Here is a 22,037-nt window from a genome sequence, read left to right on the forward strand (position 1 = left end):
TAAGCATCTGATTCTATAATGTTGATAGTTTTACTGTGAAAACAGATGTTTTAAAAGTGTTCAATTTTTCTTTCATTTTGTAGATGTTCCTTAAAACTGGTCACCTGATTCTTGAAAGGGCAGTTGTGAAATAATAACCCCCAGGCTAATATGAAAGCTTCAGCCTAGTACACAAGCCAACACTACAGGCTATTAGAGGTCACGTGATATTCTAATTTGCTGAAAAGGTAAATTCATTTGCAAGCTGATGACTTCTGATGATAATGACTTCTCATTAAGCTAATAGAAATATAGATGTTCTAGAACGAGAAGTATACGTATACCTCGGGACTTGTTTAAAACAAGCAGTACACTGGACAAAACATCTGCATTGCCCAAAGCAAACAATCTCAAGTTGGCATTCATCTTCTGGAAACACTTTCCTCCAATGAGTTTGGGGCTAATTAAGACTCCTTTCAGACTGAGGCAGTTTTCAAGCATTTTAGCACCTGAAAGCTGCCTCCCATTCTGTGCGCCCTTTTATTAAGGTAAAAACCATCCCACTAACGGCCGAAAAGGTGCCGCTAAAACACCGCTAAAGTTCCACAAAAAGGAGAGGCACTTAGCGCTAACGGCATGGCGCTGCAGTGTGAAAGCCCGCTAACTCCTTTGTAAGGAACAAAATTAATAGAATTTATATGCAGAGACAGTTTAGATGCCAAGTGAAAAGCAGCCTGCCAATGTTGATGTAATGACATTGTTGTGAGCACTGTTCTTCTGCGATGTTGCATTAAAGGGTTAGTATTGGGAAGATATAACTGGAATGTCACTTACTGTCCAAGCTTTCCTCTTTTTTCTTCAGCTCTTTGTACTTTTGCTTCTTCTCTCCTAAAACATAAAAAGTAAAGCTGTTATTGGGCATCCATGTAAATCAAAAATTGAAGTGTTTGTTAACCAACCCTGATATCTTCATATAATCTTCTTTGTCTCCTAATTATAGGTGCTCCTGTCTCTGTGTTTTAAAAAAAAAAAAATGCTGTTTATACTTGATTTCAGAGCGCCACTCAGCGCTCATGTTACCGGTCGGCTCTCTCCTCTCCCCATCTCACAGCTGCAGTGGGTGGGGCCGAGATTCCCCACTGATGTCGGTCAGGATGAGTGAAGGAGAGAGTCGGCCGGTCAGGTGAGCACTGAGCAGCGCTCTTAAATCAGGTATAAACTACATTTTGTTTTTATAAAACACAGACAGGACCACCTATCATTAAGAAGCAAATTGGATTATATAAGAAATTAAAAGCTGGTTGCGAGAGGTTACTGCACATTATTGCTGCTTACTGATTGGTTTCTAGAGGTTACTGCATATCCTTACCGCTCAATGATTGGTTGCAAGAGGTTAGTTACAGCATTACTGCTCACTGATTGGTTGCTAAAGGTTACAGCACATCATCTCCTCACTGCCTGCACATCATGGCCTGGGGAGGTGGGAGGGGACCCATCAATCGACAGAAAACTCCTAAGAATTGTAGGACTCCTGGGATCAGTGGCAATGCTGGGGAGGGTGGGGGTGGGTCTCAGTGGCAATGCTGGGGGGTTGATGGGATCAGTGGCAGTGGTGGGAGTATGGTATTAGTTAGAAGGCAGTACACTGTGACAAATTCTGAATCATGTAGAGCAAAGCTGGAAATCTTTGGCAAGTATACAGTGGGGGATAGTACCAATGTAATGGAGGGGGAATTTGCACCGACCACCATGTAACAGGGGATATTACACCACTCACCAATAGAAAAGAGGGATCTCTACACTGACACTTATGTAAAAAGAGCATTTACACCAATCACCAGTGTAAGGGGAAATATATAATGACCTCCATGTAAGGGGGCATTTACACTGACGACCATTGTCGAGGAGATTTGTCCTGATCACCAATGTAAGGTGACACGTCTACACCGATCACAAATGTTAGGGGGTATTTACACTGACCAACAATGTAAAGAGGGATTTACACTGACCACCAGTGTAAGGGCAATTCTGCACTTACCATCAATGTAAAGGGAAATGTACACTGATCACCAATGTTATGAAGAATTTACACCGACAACCAATGTAATGGGGGATTTCACATCAACTGCCAACAAAGGGGGATTTATACACTGGCCACCAATGCAAGGGGGATTTACACTCACCACAAATTTAAAGGGGGCTTCTACAAAGGACCACCAATGTAAGCAAAGATTTGAAACTGACTACAGATGCAAGTTTTGATTTTTTTTAGCGATTACCAATATAAAGAGGAGTTTCTACACTGGCCACCAATGTAATGGGGATTTACACAGACTACTAATGTAATAGGACCATTCATAGTAATCACCAATGTAAACGGGGATTTAAACTGACCACCAATATAAGGGGGACATTCACACTGGCCACTAGCGTGAATGAAAGGATTGTACATTAAGCCTCAATGTAATGAGAAGATTTACACTGACCACCAATGTAACAGAGACATTTAGCTTGCGCTAACATTTGTGTGCTTCAAGAATACTCACTTTCCTGACACCACAGAAACCTACTGCCTTTTAGCAGATGCACAGAAGTGCCATTAATTTGTTAATGACACCCTCATGCATCGGCTGAGATGTGCATATTCACATGCACCAAAATTCAGGGTGCTGTGGCACCACATTCTTTTGAAGAAGGGTTCCACCTCCAATTTGCTTACCTTTTGCAGAACAGGCTGATGTTAATGACCTTAAAGCGGGAGTCCACCGGGACTCCGCGTTTTTTTTTTTTTTTTTTAAAAGCCAGCAGCTACAAATACTGCAGCTGCTGACTTTTAAATAGTGACACTTACCTGTCCAGCGCGCCCGCGATGTCGGCACCCGAAGCCGATCGCTTGCTCGGCTGCCGGGTCCCGCCGCCATCTTGGGTATGGGAATCAGGAAATGGAGCCTTTCGGCTTCATTTCCCGGTTCCCTACTGCGCATGCGCGAGCCGAGCGGCGCAATCCGGACGGTCCCCGGTGCCTCTGGGAGCTGTGTGTTTCCCAGCAGGCAGCGGGGCACTTGCTGAAGGGGGCGGGCGCTGCGGAACGTACGCCCCGTTCCGCAGAGAGCTAGCCCGGAAGTGGGTGCAGTTACCTGGATTATCCAGGTAACTGCACCCCCCTCCCCCCTGAAAGGTGCCGATTGTGGCGCCGGAGGGGGGGGGGATTCCGATGAGCGGAGGTCCATTTTAGGGTGGACCTCCGCTTTAATGACCACAGTTGTAGGCAGGACTTTACAGCAGGGATATGCAATTAGCGGACCTCCAGCTGTTGCAAAACTACAAGTCCCATCATGCCTCTGCCTCTGAGTGTCATGCTTGTGGCTGTCAGAGTCTTGCTATGCCTCCTGGGAATTGTAGTTTTGCAACAGCTGGAGGTCCGCTAATTACATATCCCTGCTTTACAGCATGCCCCTTTACCTCCTCAGTGGGCAGCATTCAGCAGAATTTATGGTAGATATGACCTCAGGGGGACATAATATTAATGCCGCCTCTATTTACATATTAATGTCTTGGTCTGCGACAATTTACATATTAATGCTGCCACTATTTACATATCAATGCAGGTAATTTACATATAAACACAGGGTCTGCAGGTGAATCATCTGTACATGACAATAGGGCAGAGCTGGGCAGCAACAGAACTTTACACTGAGATGTCGGGACACAGCACGGGACTAAACCTTCAAGGGATAAGGGAATTTAAACTGGGATAGTTGGCAATTATGAGGCAGCTGCTTTGGGCCCCACAACAATGATGGGGCCCAGGACAGCTGTCCCTTTTGCCCTGCTTTAAAAATGGTCCTGCTTAAGTGTCATAGGTAATGATGTTTGTGCCAGATCAAAAGGTATAACGTGGCCTGGTCCATTAGGGTTAAAAACGCATAAGACCCAAAGTGAGCAGCTTTAGGCTTTTAATTTTTTTTTTCAAAATTAACATCTGTGTCCATGTGTGATGAGGTGTTACAATCTTAGTTGCTACCTTTTATTTGTAACTATCTATAGTATGACGGCAGCCATATTTGTTCAAACATATGTAGGCTCTGCTTCCTTTGCGTTTTGCTGATCCTCTTTTTTTACTGCAAGTCTACAAGAGTGTGTCTGTCTTAGCCCACGTACACACGGTCGGAGATTTTGCCAACCAAATCCGTCGGATTTTGTCTGTCGGATTTAGTCCGACGGATTGTGTCTGAAACTGTTGCATACACACGGTCGGGCCAAGTTGTTTGATTTAGCGGTTGCCAAGAACGCGGTGACGTAATTTCGTTACGATGGGACTACATTCAGGCTAGTAGCCAATAGCTTTGATGTAGGAATTTGATCTGAGCATGCGTGGCACTTGGTCCGATCAAAATTCGCTACACATGATCGGATTAGGTCCGACCGGCCCAGTTGGTCGGGAAATATTTCCAACATGTTGGAAAATTGGGTCCGACGGAGATTCGGACAGAATCAGTCCGATGCATACCACACACAGTCGGATTATCTGATGACATGGTCCGATAAGACGCATTCCGACGGATTCTCCGACCGTGTGAGCGCTAGGAGTTGTCAGCCATATATATGTATCTACGGGCAGTCAGGGTATGGTGAAAAGAGGTAGTTGATCTGCATTTTTATGGCTCCTCAACCCCTCACCCCCCCCCCCCCCCCCCGATCAATCACCACCACTGCAGCATCTGATCAAACTCACCCATTGAAATAAATAGGATTGTACAGCAACTGCATTCCAAACACAGCTATGGCAGTTGAAATGCTTTAGTTCAATGTAAAATCCTCTATTGAGAAGGTAAAAATCCCCCTTGGGATACAACATAGGTGTTCAGGAGGCAGTAGTATTGCCTCCTGAATATATGTAAACCAGCTCCAAGCAGCTTCTCAAAAAACAATATACAGCATATCGCTTTTTATCGCCTTGAATGATTCCATAAAGAAACAATAGACTATCTGCATTTTTTATGGATTGGTAGCCATAGGCCATGTGATCTAGACTGCCTAGGTTGGGAGCAGCAGAATTGTATTCACGGGAAGAAAGATGAACATTTTATATTCACAATGCTTGCGCTAATTGCTAATGCTGACATTCTCAGCTGAAGAACTTGGAATATGAATTATAATGATAGGCTGCCTGCCATTTAAGTGGTGGAGATCTAATACACTCCATAGACCTATTCAACAGACCTCACATCACACAAGCTATTTATGATAGGGATAAAAACATTAGCATTCGACAGAGACAATAGTTTACAATAAAATCTGTATTTAACAGCCAATTTCATTTCACCAGCGTGCTTTTTTTCTTATTCTGTCATATCTCACTTGAAAAATCATGTGCTAATGAAATGCTGAAAAAGCACTTTGACCAAATGGAATTGCATCCGCATCCTCTTTCCTTAATTTATTGAATAAAACAATAAGACATTCCAGAGGGACTCGCAGCAAAGATTTCCTTGCAGCTGTAGGATGTCTTGCCGGCTTCCCTTCTAGACATGCAAAAATTAGGAAGATTCCTGCATTTCCCCTCTCTTTCCTTAATCCCAACAGAATAATAATACAAATTTTTTTTTTAAAACGCTAATGACTGTCATCTGGCGAAGAGCTTTCTCTTGTTGTTTTACTGTATATGGCACCATCAAAAAACATACAGAACATGAAAAGTATACAGACCATTTATATCGGCCTCTTTTCCTAAAGGAGCTGATATTCTTGTATCTCTACCACACTCTTACAAAACACACTATAAGCCCCTGTACACACGGACGGAGATTTCCACAACCAAATCCGTCGGATTTTGTCCGTCGGATCTTGTCCGAAACTGTTGCATACACACAGTCGGACAAAGTTGGTGAAAAAATCCCATCTTTCAGAACATGCTGACGTAATTTCGTTACGATGGGACTACATTCAGGCTAGTAGCCAATAGCTTTGATGTAGGAATTTGATCTGAGCATGCGTGGCACTTGGTCCGATCAAAATTCTCTACACATGATCGGAGTATGTCCGATCGGCCCAGTTGGGAAATATTTCCAACATGTTGGAAAATAGGGTCCGACGGAATCAGTCCGATGCATACCACACACAGTCGGATTATCCGATGACACAGTCCGATAGGACACATTCCGACGGATTCTCCGACCGTGTGTACAAGGGCTAAGAATGTTGGCAGAAGCTCAAAAAAATGAGAACCCCGGAGGAAACCAATTAAAACAGGCAATTATAAAATGCCTTCAGATAGTATTGCTGGTGGGCCTGAGCAAAGGGTGCTTCAAGGGAACAGTCCTTACCGTTAAGGTTCCATGCTGCCTTATAGCACAGAGTTGCTGAGGTCGATTTACTAAAATATTTGGGGATTTGGGAATTATCCAGTTTTTATTTTTATATATTTTTTTTAACTTTAAAATTTGGATTAGCTTTATAAAGAGCAATCCAAAGAGTGTGAACATTCTTAGTTACAGTAAGTATGTTATGGTTAACATTATTAACAACAAACAACCGTAAATTTATAAGTAAAATAGTAAACCACCGTACGGTACAAGATCTAGCAGTGAAATAAGATTGTATAGTGTCCTTTGTTCCATCTACCCCAATGAGGTGACCAATAAACCCGTCTTTAACCGCTTAAGGACCGCCTCATGCCGATGTACGCCGGCAGAATGGCACGGCTGGGCACAGGCACGTACAGGTACATTTCCCTTTAAGTGCCCAGTCGTGGAACGGCGGCGCGCTCGCGACCCGGTCCTAAGCTCCGTGACCTTGGCCGCGGGACCCGCGGACCTGATCGACGCCGGTGTCCCACAATCGGGTCACAGAGCTGAAGAACGAGGAGAGGTAAGTGTAAACAAACCTATCCTCATGCTTCCTACTGAGGCTGTCACTGATCGCCTGTTCCTTGTTATAGGGAAAGACGATCAGTGACATCAGACGCCAAGCCACGCCCCCCCTACAGTTAAAAAAAGGCACGCACACACTTAACCCCTACACTGCCCCCTAGTGGTAACCCCCTCCCTGCCAGTGATATTTTTACAGTAATCAGTACATTTTTAATTGCACTGATTGCTGTATTAATGCCAATGGTCCCAAAAATGTGTCAAAATTGTCCGACGTGTCCGCCATAATGTCGTAGTCACAATAAAAATCACTAATCGCCGCCATTACTAGTAAAAAAAAATTATTAATAAAAATTCCATAAAACTATCCCCTATTTTGTAGACGCTATAACCTTTGTGCAAACTAATCAATAAACGCTTATTGTGATTTTTTTTACCAAAAATATGTAGAAGAATACGTATCGGCCTAAACTGAGGAACAAAAATGTTTTTTTATATATTTTTGGGGGATATTTATTATAGCAAAATGTAAAAAATAATGTGTTTTTTTCAAAATTGTTGCTCTTTTTTTGTTTATAGTGCAAAAAATAAAAACCGCAGGGGTGATCAAATACCACCAAAAGAAAGCTCTATTTGTGGGAAAAAAGGACGTCAAATTTGTTTAGGAGCCACGTCGCACAACCGCGCAATTGTCACTTAAAGCGACGCAATGCCCAATCACAAAAAGGGACTTGGTCCTTTAGCTGGAAAATGGTCCGGGGCTTAAGTGGTTAAAGAAAATCCCTGTTTACCTGTTTCAGCTGCACATAATTGGATATTTAACGTGAACACTCACACAACATATTTTGTAAATATTCTCAAGTCCTTTAGTAAAGGGATTGCCAGACTACGGCCCTCCAGCTGTTGCGGAACTACATGCCCCATCAGGCACTGTAAAACTATGACATTCAGAGATATGATTAGGCATGATGGAAATTGGAGTTCCTGAACAAATGAAGGACTATAGTTTGGAGACCCCTGCTTTAGTAAATTAGCCTCAGCAGCTCTGTGCTATTAAAGCAACATGGTGATATAGTGGTAAGGACTCTACCCTTGCACCGCAATTGTAAAATTGATTAATGTAGATGAAAGTCAAATTGGAGCCTGAAGCACCAAAATGGAGGGAAAGTAGGTGAAATGGGCCAGGGGAGAGGTGAGCTCTTCTACTGCAAGGATACTTTTTAAATCCTGATAGGGTTGCTTTAAAGTGTATGTGCAGCATTTTTTGGTTTTGGCCATATAGGGTTAGCTAGAAAAAAAAAAAAAACATCCATTCACAAATATGAGGTGGATGGAGGAACCCACCTGCTGGGACATTGTAATCTGACAGTAGCACCCGCTGATTGGCTACAGCTGGCGATCAAGGGATAATTTTTCCGAAGTCAAATAATCAATTCACCTTCTGTTGAACAGCATAACCCACACATTGTCTCAAATTTTGATCAGTGTATAGCCAGCTTTAAAAGAATTTATCTTAAGGTGGCCATAGATGGTATGAGATTTAGCCAGTTTCGATACATGTGTGGCTGTTGCAGTTGAACAGAAGTCGATTTATTGATCCCCCCACCCCCTCCCATTTAACCTCCCTGTCAGATAAAAGCTGCATGATTAGGGCATGCAGCCAATGGCTACAGCATTGATCTGTGTATTCTGAAGTGAATCTCCCCACTGTGAAGATACAATAGTGCAGAGGGGAGGTGTGTGGATGGGGGAAATTGCTTTTCTTTTTTTTTTGCTTAAACCGCCTGACTGACCAAAAAAACTGAACCATGTATGGCTAGCTTTACTGCTTTGGTGAAAGTAGAAATTTTAAGAAAGCTAATGCTTGAAAATATATTTAAGCAAAAAGAAAGCCAAAACTGTAAAATAAAAAAAGGGACAAAGAACGATAGCAAACATATATACAGTTCCTATTAGCGCTACAAACTATTAGTCATGTGCATTGGCATGTACAACCTGAAAAATATAAAGTAAACTAAGTTCCAGTGCAGCTACCAACCACTGGAAAAATGGATATCAGGATACAGAAAACAAAAAGCAGCGCACGATGGAAATCGCATGAAAACGTATTAGTCTTTAGATGAGTAACATGATGAATTTCTTGCACTAAGAGTCAAATATAAAAAGTTGCAGCAACAGTCAATAGTAGTATAAATACTTGTAGATGGTTGAAGAACAGTTATAAAAGCATATAGCTAAATAAGAAACTGGTATAAATAATAAATTATACTACTGCTGAGTCAGGATGAGAGGGGGTTAACATCAACCAATCGGCTTCAGGCTGGACCGTGGAGAGGGCTGTCACAACTCTAAATAGATGGTATGAAAATCCCAGTATGACGGGGAGAATGGTGTCTCAAATCTTGTAGCTGCCAGATGAAAGCGCTCAGCCTACAAACACACATGCAGGAATGGTAAGGAGGATCCTCAGATGGGCACAGCAAGTCCTACCGTGGGAAGTGGGATGACGCTCCTATAAGGAAGCGGTGTAGCTGAGCTGAGCGAAGGCTAGACAGAGACAACCGCAAGGGGGAAGGAAGCCAAAAGAGCCAAGCAGGCAGACTAGGAGCCGGACGCACTGGGTGACATCAGCGTTACCACGGAATCAAAGGGAAGCTGGAAACAACGGGAACTCGTCAGTAATCCGCAGTGGAACATCGTAGGCTCAGGGGAAGCCTTGACTATATGTTTCACTCTTCAGCGCTTTATCAAAGTCCACTTTTTATATTTGGCTCTGGTGTAATAAATTCATCATGTTACTTATCTTAAGACTAATATATTTTCATGCGATTTTCATCGTGCGCTGCTTTTTGTTTTCTGTACAAAGAACGATAAAAATACGTAAACAGCCAAATAAGTCTTTCTAAACGGAAGTCATATCTATGTTTTCTAGTTGGCGGTATCTCAACATCATATAGTTCTACAAACGCAAGAGATTCTCACCTTCTAAATAGTAATCCAAAGAAAAGACAGGGATATAAAAAAACAATTACAAATGAAAGGAAAATGTAAGGAAAAAGTGGGTTAAAAGCAATAAAAGCAACAATGAGTGACATTAGAATAGAATTACTGTCTGCTGAGATAATTATGTCTGCTATAATTATTGCATGGTGTGTATGCAAGAGGTGCTTCTCAAGGTACCCCTGCCATCAGACAAGTGGGGGGCTGCCACTAATGGTGTTTTCTGAAAATGCCTTCAATACATATTGAATCAGAAACGGAACATACTGTGAACATGCTGTGAATGTATGTCAGAATTCCTTAAAGTGGAAGTAAACCCATTGGTTTAACGCTTTACCAAAATAGTTACATTTAGACCCCTTTCACACACAGCACGGCCACATTAGTCAGATCAAATAGACTAATAGAGGATAAGATGGCAGATTCCTTGGCTGTAGAGGATAGAAGGGTTTAGTTCTGCTTTAACTTTTGTATTTGTCCCTGGTCAGAGACAAGTGTCAGAATTACACTTACAGGCCTGTGACTGAAAAAGAGGTAAAGCCAAATCACCAGCGTGACTGAAAGGAAACTAAAAATCTCAAGTGGAGACATAATAATATCTGTCTTTATTCTCTCATGACAGAGCTCTGCTAATTTCTACACAAATCCAAATGGCCACATTTTAAAGGCTGCCAGGGTTTGATCCACTATTTACGCTCCACAACCATTTCCCCCGTTCTATGGGAAATAGGTTGTTATTATTATATTATAATGGGCAATAACTTGGTATTACTATAATACTGAAGTAAAACACATTGGGGGTTATTTATGAAAGGCAAATCCACTTTTCACTGGAAGTGCACTTGGAAGTGCAGTCGCTCTAAATCTAAGGGGTAGATCTGAAATGAGTGGAAGCTCTGCTGATTTTATCATCCAATCATGTGCAAGCTAAAATGCGTTTTTTTTTTTTTTCCTTGCATGTCCCCCTCGGATCTACAGCGACTTTACTTCCAAGTGCTCTTTCAGTGCAAAGTGGATTTTCCTTTAGTAAATAACCTCCATTGTGTGTTTTTTCTTGTTTTTTTTGGGGGGGGGGGGGGGGGGGTCAAACAAGGCTTTTCTTTGGTAGTATCGACTTTCAATTATATTTTATGTATGTTTTTTAAATGTGTTAAAAAACAAAACAAAAAAACTGTGTAACAGTATAACAATCCTAAAATTTAAGTCCTAAAAATTTCTAAACATTACCAAAACATCCTGGGAAAGCTGAGGATCCCAAACTGTGTGAAAAGGCACTACTGTCAGTAAGTGCTCAATGGGCTGACCTACATGCGGTAAAGTAGTTCATAGGATATTTTGGCGTGTTGGAGTTTGCACGTTCTGCCACGTTTGTCGTTTGTTTTTTAACATGGCACAATGAGTGTTTGCTTCTGCATTTGGGGTGCCATTAATAATAAATAGCCCTGAGAGCACGACTAGTTCGTTTTCGGTCTACAGACATACACTATACAATCTGATTGTATAATTTCTGATAAATCTCCTTAAAGTGAACCTTCAGTATTTTTTCCACTTTCCATCTATTAAATCTTCTGTCCTTGTTGTTTTACCTTTGGATAGTAAAACATTTTTTTTCTGCTAGTAAATATCTTATACATTCAAAAAATACTTATGTATTAAAAAGGGCCCAGGCGCTACCTCCAGTGGCTAAAAAGAGAGATATATGTGCATATATGTGTACATACATAAATTTAATTATAAATTATATCAGTTTTCTATGTGATTAATTATTGTATAACATTTGCACTTTTGTACACTTTTGCATCTTTGCACATTTGTGGTTTTCAGCATTTTGCGTATTGTAGCACTTCATATATATTTTTAGTATTTATGTGTTTGCACAGTCACAATTTATTTTTATCTTTATTTTTATTTTCATTTTATTAATTCTTATTCAGGTCTATATATATTTCTGATGTGACTAGCCTGCTCAGTGGGCGTTTGGCTACATGAGTTGGGCCTAGTGGCTTATGCATGCACTCATGGGATTGGTCTGATATATATAGTCTGCATTATCTTTAGTTTAACTAGCATCGAATATATATTTTTTTTGCCATCTGGGTAAAATTACATGGTTTGTTAGCCAATTTGCCTGTCTACTCCACTCTCCTGCATTCAACTAGCGGATGTTGGAGGGTCTTACCATCAACAATTATTGGGATTTTCTAGTCGGTGGTGCTGTATGTGTACCTATATATTTATGTATGTACACATATATGCACATATATCTCTCTTTTTAGCCACTGAAGGTAGCGCCTGGGCCCTTTTTAATACATAAGTATTTTTTGATATCTGTTACAACTCACGACCCTTTATAGGACTGTGAGGTATAGGGGTGGCGACACCGTTTTTAGTGGTTTGTTGGTTTTTGTCGTGTGCTGTTAGTACCACTATAGCGCGGTCTGGTCCTGGGTGACCTGTGTTTATTATTAAAATATCTTATACAGCCCACTTCCTGTTCTTTGTCTGGTATTTAGTCTAGGCTTATGACATCATGTACAGCTCTCTCTCTCTCTTGTAACAGTTTGCCAGGAAGGGAGGTGGGATGAGTCATAAGATGAGTCATAAGAGGGCCAGTGAAAGCTGCAGGGCTGTCTATGTAAATCCAGGAAGTGAACAGGCAGCGGCTTCAACTGCCACAGTTAAAATGGCTGCAGCCAGACTTAGTGGAGGGGGATTTCTGCAGCATATTTGGCAAGTACAGACTCACAGTGTGTGTGTGTGTGTGTGTGTGTGTGTGTGTGTGTGTGTGTGTGTGTGTGTGTGTGTGTGTATATATATATATATATATATATATATATATATATATATATATATATATGCAAAGTGGTTGGAGGGAAGCTTCAGATTGTATAGTGTATGGTGAGCTTTACAGACTTCCAGGGGCATATTTCTTCAATACTACAGCTCTGCCCCACATAGGCGGTTATGTGATCGCTCAGCTCCTGCACACTCTGCCAAATGAAGGGCCTATGAAAGAAGAAGGTATGATACAAAATGACTGATCAGTAGAGAAAGACACTGGCTGCGTATTCAAGGAAAAAATGCTTACTGATAATAACTGCATGTACCTGCAGAAGTGGGCAGGAGCAATGGCCTGGAAGGGGAAGGCCAGGTGCAGGGTGTGTGTTAATGAGGTCAGTTGGTCAAGTACTTTCCTTATTAGCATGGCAACGCCAATACACAAAGTAACAGAACTTATTTTACCACAGTCTAGTGTATACACGTTCTGAATAAATATTAGAATAAAATGGTACCCTGGTGCTCTTCCAAGTCCATATCCAGCCTTCCCATTTCTTCACTGAGCTGCTTAGCCCTTTCCTTTATATCTGTTAACCTGAGTGTAAAAAAAGCAACATTCATAACCAAAAACAAATTATGTAATAAATGTAAAGTGTATAGACCTTATGGCATATACTGAAAAAAACCTCTTTGGTTACCAATGATATGAATAGGCTATATATATATTGCTCATACTCTTTGTATTTAATTTTCCAGTGTTTTATTCCCTCTGCTTTCTTCCTGAAGAAGAGGGCGACCTCAAAACATGTCAAGTTAAACGCCTATATACAAATATCTTCTGTGGAGTAACTTCCCAGGTAGAAGTGACCCCGATACATGGGGGCTGTAGTAGCCATGAATTTTTTAATTCTTGTTGTTTTTGTCCTAGGACAGTACCGATAAAATCCTACTGCCCCACTTCAAAAAATGAATAATAACTGTGCTGTATGCAAAAACGAATAAAAGTAGACACCAAGGTTTAATGGTCCTAGTTGTAATCTATTTTCAGGTTAAAATTGTTAAGCTGGGGCGTGACACGGAGCGGCATGAGATAGGACGCTGGGGACCTGAGCACTGCTGGCAACACATCCTATATCGCAGATCCTGACACCCCACACAGCGCTGAAAGCCCACCGATCACAGCAGCAATAGGGGAAACTATCTGGAACATGTCTCCCACAAAAAAAAGCGCAGATGCAGTGGCTAAACTGGGTAAAATACCGGCAACTGTAACAGGACCCCTCAGACCAAGATGGCGGTGACCCGCCGGAGGACACATCCCTGAGACCAGACACTGCCAAGGTACTAGAAGCCATCACAGCCTTTCAAGTGGCCATCACTGCTTGCCAAACAAATCTTACTACTAAGATAGAGGAGGTGAAGGTTGATATATCCCTAGTGCGGCTAGACTTTCAGAAGCTGAGGGAGAGAGTCACAGAGGCAGATGTTTGCCTCGGCAGCGTGGAGGATTTACTCCCCTCCTCCAGAATTCCACAGACGCCATGCAGCTACAGGTGAACCAGATCCTGCAGAAGTAGGATGACATAGAGAACAGACTGCGCAAATGTAATCTTCGGTTCATTGGTATGCCTGAGGGGGAGGAGGGAAGAGACTCCCTACATTTCTTGAAAAGCTGTTGTGTGACACATATGGAAGAGAGGCCTTCTCCCCCACGTTTGTTATCGAACGAGCACACCGCATGTCCGGCAAACCCCCCGCCCTCTCCTGGAACCCCCCCTCGCACCCTTATCGCAAAGTTTCTCAACTTCAGGGACAGAGATGCCATTTTGCGCCTCAGCAGAGAAAAGGGGAATACTTCCCATGGAAACAAAATGATTGCCATATTCCCTGATTTTGCAGTGGAGGTTCTACGCAGACGGAAATCCTTCACTGAAGTTAAAAGGTGCCTTTGCATAAAAAACGTGAAATACGCTATGCTATTCCCTGCTCAACTGCGCGTGGAAGGAGAAGACAGAGCACACTTTTTTTTTTGAGGATCCTGAGACTGCCCTGTCATGGATTGAACAGCGGGAGGCACACAGATAAGTACCCCCACACCACTATCCTCAGTTCTCTACTGTTTATGCCAGCCGCACTTGCAGTCACAGTTAGCCCTTTTAAAGTGATGGGACATCTATGGTTATACTGCCCTTATCACCCTACTGATAACATTTCAGGTGGACATACCTGAAGCTCAATGCTCTTTGCTGCTATGCTTTCATATGTATGGATTGAATATGGAGGCATATTCCCTATATGCAAAGCTGATCAACAACAAATGCAACAGGCACTAGAACTGTGCTACCACCTCTGGATATATGCATCCTAGCACAGGTTGTGCCTAGCACCCCCAATGTTGAGACGCATGTTCTTCTTTACTCACTTTGCCTTACTCTTTTATCACTCTAGCAATAACTGTCAGCAAACGCCTATGCCGGCAAAGAAAGACGCTTACCTAGAGAGCTCACTAAGTAACGTGAGCAAAAGTCCTTTAATCGTTAAGTTTCTCCCCATTTTATTATTTTTTTTATACTTTTTCAACCTGAATGGAATAACAGGATCTAGCACTAAGTTGTACAGATCCTGTTTACACAACACTATGCAAACTACCTTTATACTAGTATCGCATATGCTAATAATGTTAACTGCTAACCTTTTTTTCGCAGGTTGGAGACTGTTCATGTCATGTTGGCAGTTAAGGGTACAGGCCCGCACAAGTTTGGGTTCGTGCAGGGCAGGGAGGGGTGAATGTAAGCTTATTTATGTTTGAAGACGAGTGCAGATGTTGCGATATGGGACTACATGTATATTGCAATGACAATCCAGATAGAATGTATGTACATGCTCTTAATAGATACACGCAAGCTCTGGGGCGGATGTGTCCTGGAGCTTCACGCCTTATCTACCACCAACCAATATGGCCTCCTTGAAATTTCTAACGTGGAACGTCCGAGGAATGAGGGATCCACTTCAGAGGTCTGAGACTGTCATAAGGGGAAGGGGACAAGGGAGAGGTTGGGACTTTGTATGAAGCATGTAGTCTCCAGGGGCAACCAACTATCAATAATAGAATTTTTAAAGAGAACATACATTGAGACCATGTTCCATAAAATCACATAAATAAGTGGTAGTGGTACTGTAACCTCTGGAAAGAGTCTAAAAATGCCAAGGCATATATATATATATGGTACATCATCACAGGGAGGACCTGCTATCAATCAGATGTAATTCTAATTATTGGAATACAGTAAACATGATTGGTACAATAAAAAACTATTTTTAATAGTGGTAGCATAGCCACTAACTTCATCCATGTATACGTACACATCAATCATTTACATGTCAAACAGCATTTACAATAATGGAAAATTCTATTAACTCGCTAATCTGCCATATATTTCTAAGAACAGGGTTCTAGGTATGGTATCTCCATCTTACATCAAGATTAAATATAAAAAAAATTATATATATAGTATATAAATCCAGACACAGCTTAGAATAACTATAATAATATAAGTGCAAACACAGCTTCAATTAGCTCAACGCGTTTTGTGGTTTGATGGGACCACTCATCCGGAGCAAGCATGCTTTTTTGGTTACAGTACCACTACCACTTATTTATGTGATTTTATGGAACATGGTCTCAATGTATGTTCTCTTTAAAAATTATATTATTGATAGTTGGTTGCCCCTGGAGACTACATGCTTCATACAAAGTCCCAACCTCTCCCTTGCCCCCTTCCCCTTATGACAGTCTCAATAGACAGGGATGGAGCTATATGACCTAAATGGTCTCTACCTCAAATAAAGTCCCAAATAGATACTGTATTTCTCACTTAAGAGGTCTGCTATATTTTCACTGCTTAAAAAAGAGCGGGCAAACGTGACAATCTTGGTGGAGACTCATGCTGAGGGCTCAATGGTGAGGGCATGTAAATGCCCATTGGTGGGCTGGGCTTACCACTCAGTATATACTACTCAATCTAGGGGTGTATCAGTACTTATTTCAAAATACACGCATTTCGAGCTCCAGGACTCAGTGATCGACCCAGAGGGTAGATACGTGCTCTTGAAAGTAAAGATACATGGAGATGTGTTACTGTTATTAGCCTTCTATATACCCCCACCATTTAATTCTACCATATTGACCGCAGGGTTTGACTTCATGGCCTTCCACCCTTCAACTCCAGCAATCTGGGCGGGAGACTTTAATAATGTCCTCGATTCTGGTCTAGATAGACTGTGTGGGGCCGCGTCCTCTCTGCCGCCTACCCGCCAGACTTGATTTGCCATGCTTATGGATTTCAGTCTGGTGGATACTTGGAGGATTAGAAACCCCACGACAAGGGCTTATTCATGCTTTTTGCCCACTCACCACTCCATGTCTCGTATAGACTTAATCCTTATTTCTAAGTCCTTCCAGCCGAGACTGATTAGAGAGTGGGACTCTCCCCTAGATCACTATCCAATCATTGCCCCTATTGGGCTATAATCTCCTTACCCCATGAAAAACCACCTACTACCTGGATATTGAACCCCTTCTGGTTGACTCTGGTTGGTTCCCGGAGGATGATGACATTGTCACAGAATGGAAACAATACTTGACCTTAAACGAGGGCACTGCCACACCACAATCAGTCCGGTAGGTGTTTAAACTACATGCTCGTATGACTCTCACAATGCATATCAATCAGATAGTCCACTCTTCATAGGGATCTGTGTATGCTCAAGCCTTACGCCCCCAGCGGTCAGATTTAGTTAATTACACCCTGCAATTGCGCTCTCCATTACAATACAGATATTAACAAGTAAAACTCAAAAACTGGTCCTGTTGTTATAATTCTATATGCATTAGCCTTACCAGACAGCTGAGAGGTACATATCCTGCATTTATTATTACCCCACAGACATTGTCAGGCAAGGCCAGCGGTGTTCTAATGACCTACATAGAGGGAAATTTACAATTCATTCAGAGGAAAAACACATATGTTTGTATCAATCTCATTGTTGGTTCTATTATTATAAATTATATATATATATATATACACACATACATACATACATATATACACACACACACACACACACACACACACACAACACCCCTAGTAATATTGTGCATGTTTTATATATAAGTACCCGACAACCAGTCCAATCTCCTCAGTACATCCAGTTATCATGTGTAGAGTATGATTCATAGTTATATAAAATAGGCTCTGTCATATCTATTTATTTCTGATGAAGAAAAAAAATAATAACAAGTTCCGTTTAGGGACTGTAGTAGGATTCATATTTAGAAGTTCGATATAAAACAATTGAGGTCTATGTCGAGGTTAAGGCCCCCAGGCACCAAATCCCCTAATCTATATATCCACTTAGCCTCATTCTGTGAAACCAAGATTTTCTTATTGCCCCCTCTCCAGTGGTCCTTGATTTGATCTATTCCATATATCAATCCTGTGGTGTACCTGTGATGTACTACCTTGAAATGTCTGGAAAGGCAATTCTTTATTGTGAATATTGTCAAGAGGAGGCAATTCAAACTAAGAGGAATAGAGATTAACATCACAGAGATAAATAATTCACTGCTGCCCTTTGCTAATCAAAAATAATATAAAGCTAAAGAGAAAGAAATGCAGGAGATTATTAAGCATGACATTGAAATACAGGCAAAAAGCAGAAAACAATTGAAAGATGTGTTGGACTATAAAAACAATACAGTCTACAAATGGCAAGTGGACATTGAAGAACCAACAGAACAGGTGAATGACCCATCGATGGAGGAGAGCTGAAGTGAAGGAATGGGGGAACTGGACCTACAAAAGGGGGCTTATACACCCCAGTTAAGTTTCAACCCCACTCTGGGGTTGGGACGTAGGGGAATACCTAGACCATCAAATCACCAGCTGGGAAGACCTGATATGAGGAGAAACAACCAACATGAAACTACCTATCTTGGGACACCATTCCAAGATATAACATCCCTATAAATAATAGGTTCTCTCCCCTGGGGAGGGGGGGGGGGGGTCAGCACACCCCCTATTGCAACTTCTAACAGAGGAGAGAATTTAGGGAAGAAAGGGATTTTCACATGGGAGGGCAGCGAGGAAGACCTCCAGGAAGATGAAATATGTGCGTCCCATACAGGATTTTTAGCGCCGATTTAGCGTAGTTTTAGTGGCACTATTCGGCTGCTAGCAGGGTGGTTTTAACCCCCGCTATCGACCGAAAAGGTGTTAAACCCGCCCACAAAACGCTGCTGCAGAGGCACTTTGCCGAAGGTATAGCAGTGTTGCCCCATTGATTTCAATGGGAAGGAGCGGTGGAGAAGAGGTGTATTCACCGCTCCTCCACTGCTGCAAAGAAGCTGCTGGCAGGACTTTTTGTGACGCCCTGGCAGTGCAGCGACCCAGTGTGAAAGCACTCGGGCTTTCACACTGGGTTTGCAGCTGAGGCTTTTTTTAGGCTCTATGCAGGTGCTATTTTTAGCACTGTAGTGCCTGAAAAATGCCTCAGTGCGAAAGGGATCTTAGGAATAAATCCATCTTCAACCCCAAAACAGCTGGGAGTCAATGTCTTGGAGCCTTTAAAAAGATGGTAGAAGATGACCTGAAGAAACTGGAAAGCAGGGGATCTAAAAACATGAATAACTGGAAAACCATTAAAGAAATAGGGAAAAAGAAGGAAGTGGTGATACGCCCGGCCAACAAGGGTGGGGGACTAGTCATATTAAATAAATAAAATAAAAAAGACTATGAAAAAGAAATGGAGAATCTACTCAACGTGGAGAACCCATATAAAAAAACAAAAGGGAACCCTAAATTACGCTAGAAGAAGTTGAAAGCACTTATAAAAATAGGGAAGGATAAGGGAATACTAAGCAAGAAACAAGCCGACAACTATCAGAATCCACAAAGACCCCCGTAATATATTATGTGCCGAAAATTCATAAGAGGGTAGACAAGCCACCAGGAAAGCCGATCATCAGCAGAATTAACTCACTATTTTCCCGGTTAGGGGAATACCTTGATCAATTCCTAAAACCATTGGTACAAAAAAGGGAAATCGTCCCTCAGAGACAGCGCACAATTAATATTGGAATTACAAAATATTAACCACTTAAGGACTGAGCCTCTTTCTGAGATTTGTTGTTTACATGTTAAAAACATTTTTTTTTTTTTGCTAAAAAATTACTTAGAACCCCAAACATTATAAATTTTTTTCTAACACCCTAGAGAATAAAATGGAGGTTGTTGCAATACTTTTTGTTACACCGTATTTGCGCAGTGGTCTTACAAGCGCACTTTTTTTGGAAAAAATACACTTTTTTGAATTAGAAAATAAAACAGTAAAGTTAGCCCAATTTTTTTATATTGTGAAAGATAATGTTACGCTGAGTAAATTGATACCCAACATGTCACGCTTCAAAATTGCGCCCGCTCCTGGAATGGTGACAAACTTTTACCCTTAAAAATGTTAACAAAAATTCCCCAAGTTGCATGTTTTGAGTTACAGAGGAGGTCTAGGGCTAGAATTATTTCCTTCGCTCTACTGAACGCAGAGATACCTCACATGTGTGGTTTGAACACCATTTTCATATGCGGGCGATATTCACATATGTGTTTGCTTCTGCACGCCAGCTCGTCGTTTAAAAAAAAAAATATATTCTTATTTATTTTACCTTTTATAAAAAAAAAAAAAATTTCACTTTTATTTCTATTACAAGGAATGTAAACATCCCTTGTAATAGAAAAAAAAATCAGGACAGGCCCTTTTAAATAAGAGATCTGGGGTCAAAAAGAACTCAGATCTCATACTGTATTTACACTAAAATGCAATAAAAAAATAAATATTTGTCATTAAAAAAAATCTTTTAAAAAAAATGGCCCCTTAAGAGCTTTGGGGGGAAGTGGCGTTTTGACGTCACTTCCCCTCACTCGTCTCCATACCTAACAGGAGAACAGGTGTGATGGCCTCTGCCGCTGCTGACGGTTCCAGTAAGCGGAGGAGGGCACTGGAACGCGCGGGGAGGGGGGGCCCTCTCCTGCCACCGATAAAAGTGATCTTGCGGCGAAATCACCGCAGAGACCTCTTTAGTCTTGTAGCGGACCACCCGCTGAAGAGGAGGATACCGAGGTTACATAGTTAGTAAGGTTGAATAAAGACACCAGTCCATCCAGTTCAACCTGAGTGAGTGTCTACAATTGTCTCTATCCCTGTACATTGCACACTCACATCGGTCCCTACCCTTCAGGAGCCCACGATCCAAGGTCCATATTCATATACTAGGGCCAATTTTGGACAGAAGCCAATTAACCTACCAGCAGGTCTTTGGAGTGTGGGAGGAAACCCAGGCAGGCACAGGGAGGACATGCAAACTCCAGGCAGGTAGTGTCGTGATTGAGATTCGAACCAGCAACCCTTTTTACTGCTAGGTGAGAGTGCTAACCACTACACCACTGTACTGTTATGGCCCCAGCTAGCTGCTGCCATAACAAAGATATCCTCCTTCAAACAGCTGGCGCAAAACTGCGGTGGGCGGTCAATAAGTGGTTAAGGGTGCTGAGAACTGCTTACTTGTCACAATAGACGTCAGCTTATTATTTACCAGCATTGTACAGAAAGATGGCTTAGAAGGAGTAGAGAAGGCATTACTTGAAAACACAAAACTGAGACAAGAACAAATAGGTTTCAGCCTTGAAGGTCTCCAATTAGCCATGGAAAGTAACTATTTCTGGTATAGGAGAAATCATTACGTTCAGACTAAAGGGCATGTTATGCCCCCAGTGTAGCTAACCTTTTTATGAATATGTGGGAAGAAAAATACATCTATGACAGGAAAATAACCCAAATAAAATTGTATCGAAGACACAGACAATCTAATTATCTTATGGGAAGGTACAGTGGGGTCTTTGAAGAGTTTCTCAGGGGAATTAACCATAACAAGTATGGGATCTCTTTCACTGGGAAATGGGACTACCAGCAGATTGATTATTTAGACTTACAGATATTTAAAAAGGGGGATGAATTGTATACGAAGACCTTTTTCAAAACAAACCGTAATGGATATATACCATCTTCAAGTTGCCACCACTCCAAGTGGAAGGTTAACATCCCCAAAGGCCAACTGTTGAGACTCTGAAGGAACTGTCCAACGGTGGAAGACTTTGAAACACAAACCAGCATTCTCATTAAAATATTTCAGGAAAAAGGCTATCAAGAAAAGAACCTAGTTAAACTGAAATAAAGAAAGTGGCTAAAGGTGCACTACTATTCAAAAAAAGACAAAAAAGTAGAAAACTATATCGATGTGGCTTATATCACTGGGTTTAATACACAATACCAAGCTATAGAACACATCATTAGAAAATA

General features: G+C 41.6%; 1 protein-coding gene across 1 annotated transcript in view; it reads right to left on the reverse strand.

Annotated features, from left to right (window-relative positions):
• The window catches only part of IFT74 (intraflagellar transport 74), a 176,534-nt gene that overhangs the window by 34,669 nt on the left and 119,828 nt on the right, over nucleotides 1–22,037 (reverse strand). Inside the window, exons 13-14 of the mRNA XM_077475147.1 lie at nucleotides 13,142–13,221; nucleotides 814–867 (exon numbers count right to left, since the gene is read on the reverse strand). Of these exons, the coding sequence (XP_077331273.1) occupies nucleotides 814–867; nucleotides 13,142–13,221 (134 nt within the window). The remainder of the gene's footprint in view (nucleotides 1–813; nucleotides 868–13,141; nucleotides 13,222–22,037) is intronic.

Source organism: Lithobates pipiens, unplaced genomic scaffold, assembly GCF_037356315.1.
Source record: "Lithobates pipiens isolate NorthernLeopardFrog02 unplaced genomic scaffold, aLitPip1_a1.2 Scaffold_13, whole genome shotgun sequence".
Taxonomy (NCBI): Eukaryota; Metazoa; Chordata; class Amphibia; order Anura; family Ranidae; genus Lithobates; species Lithobates pipiens.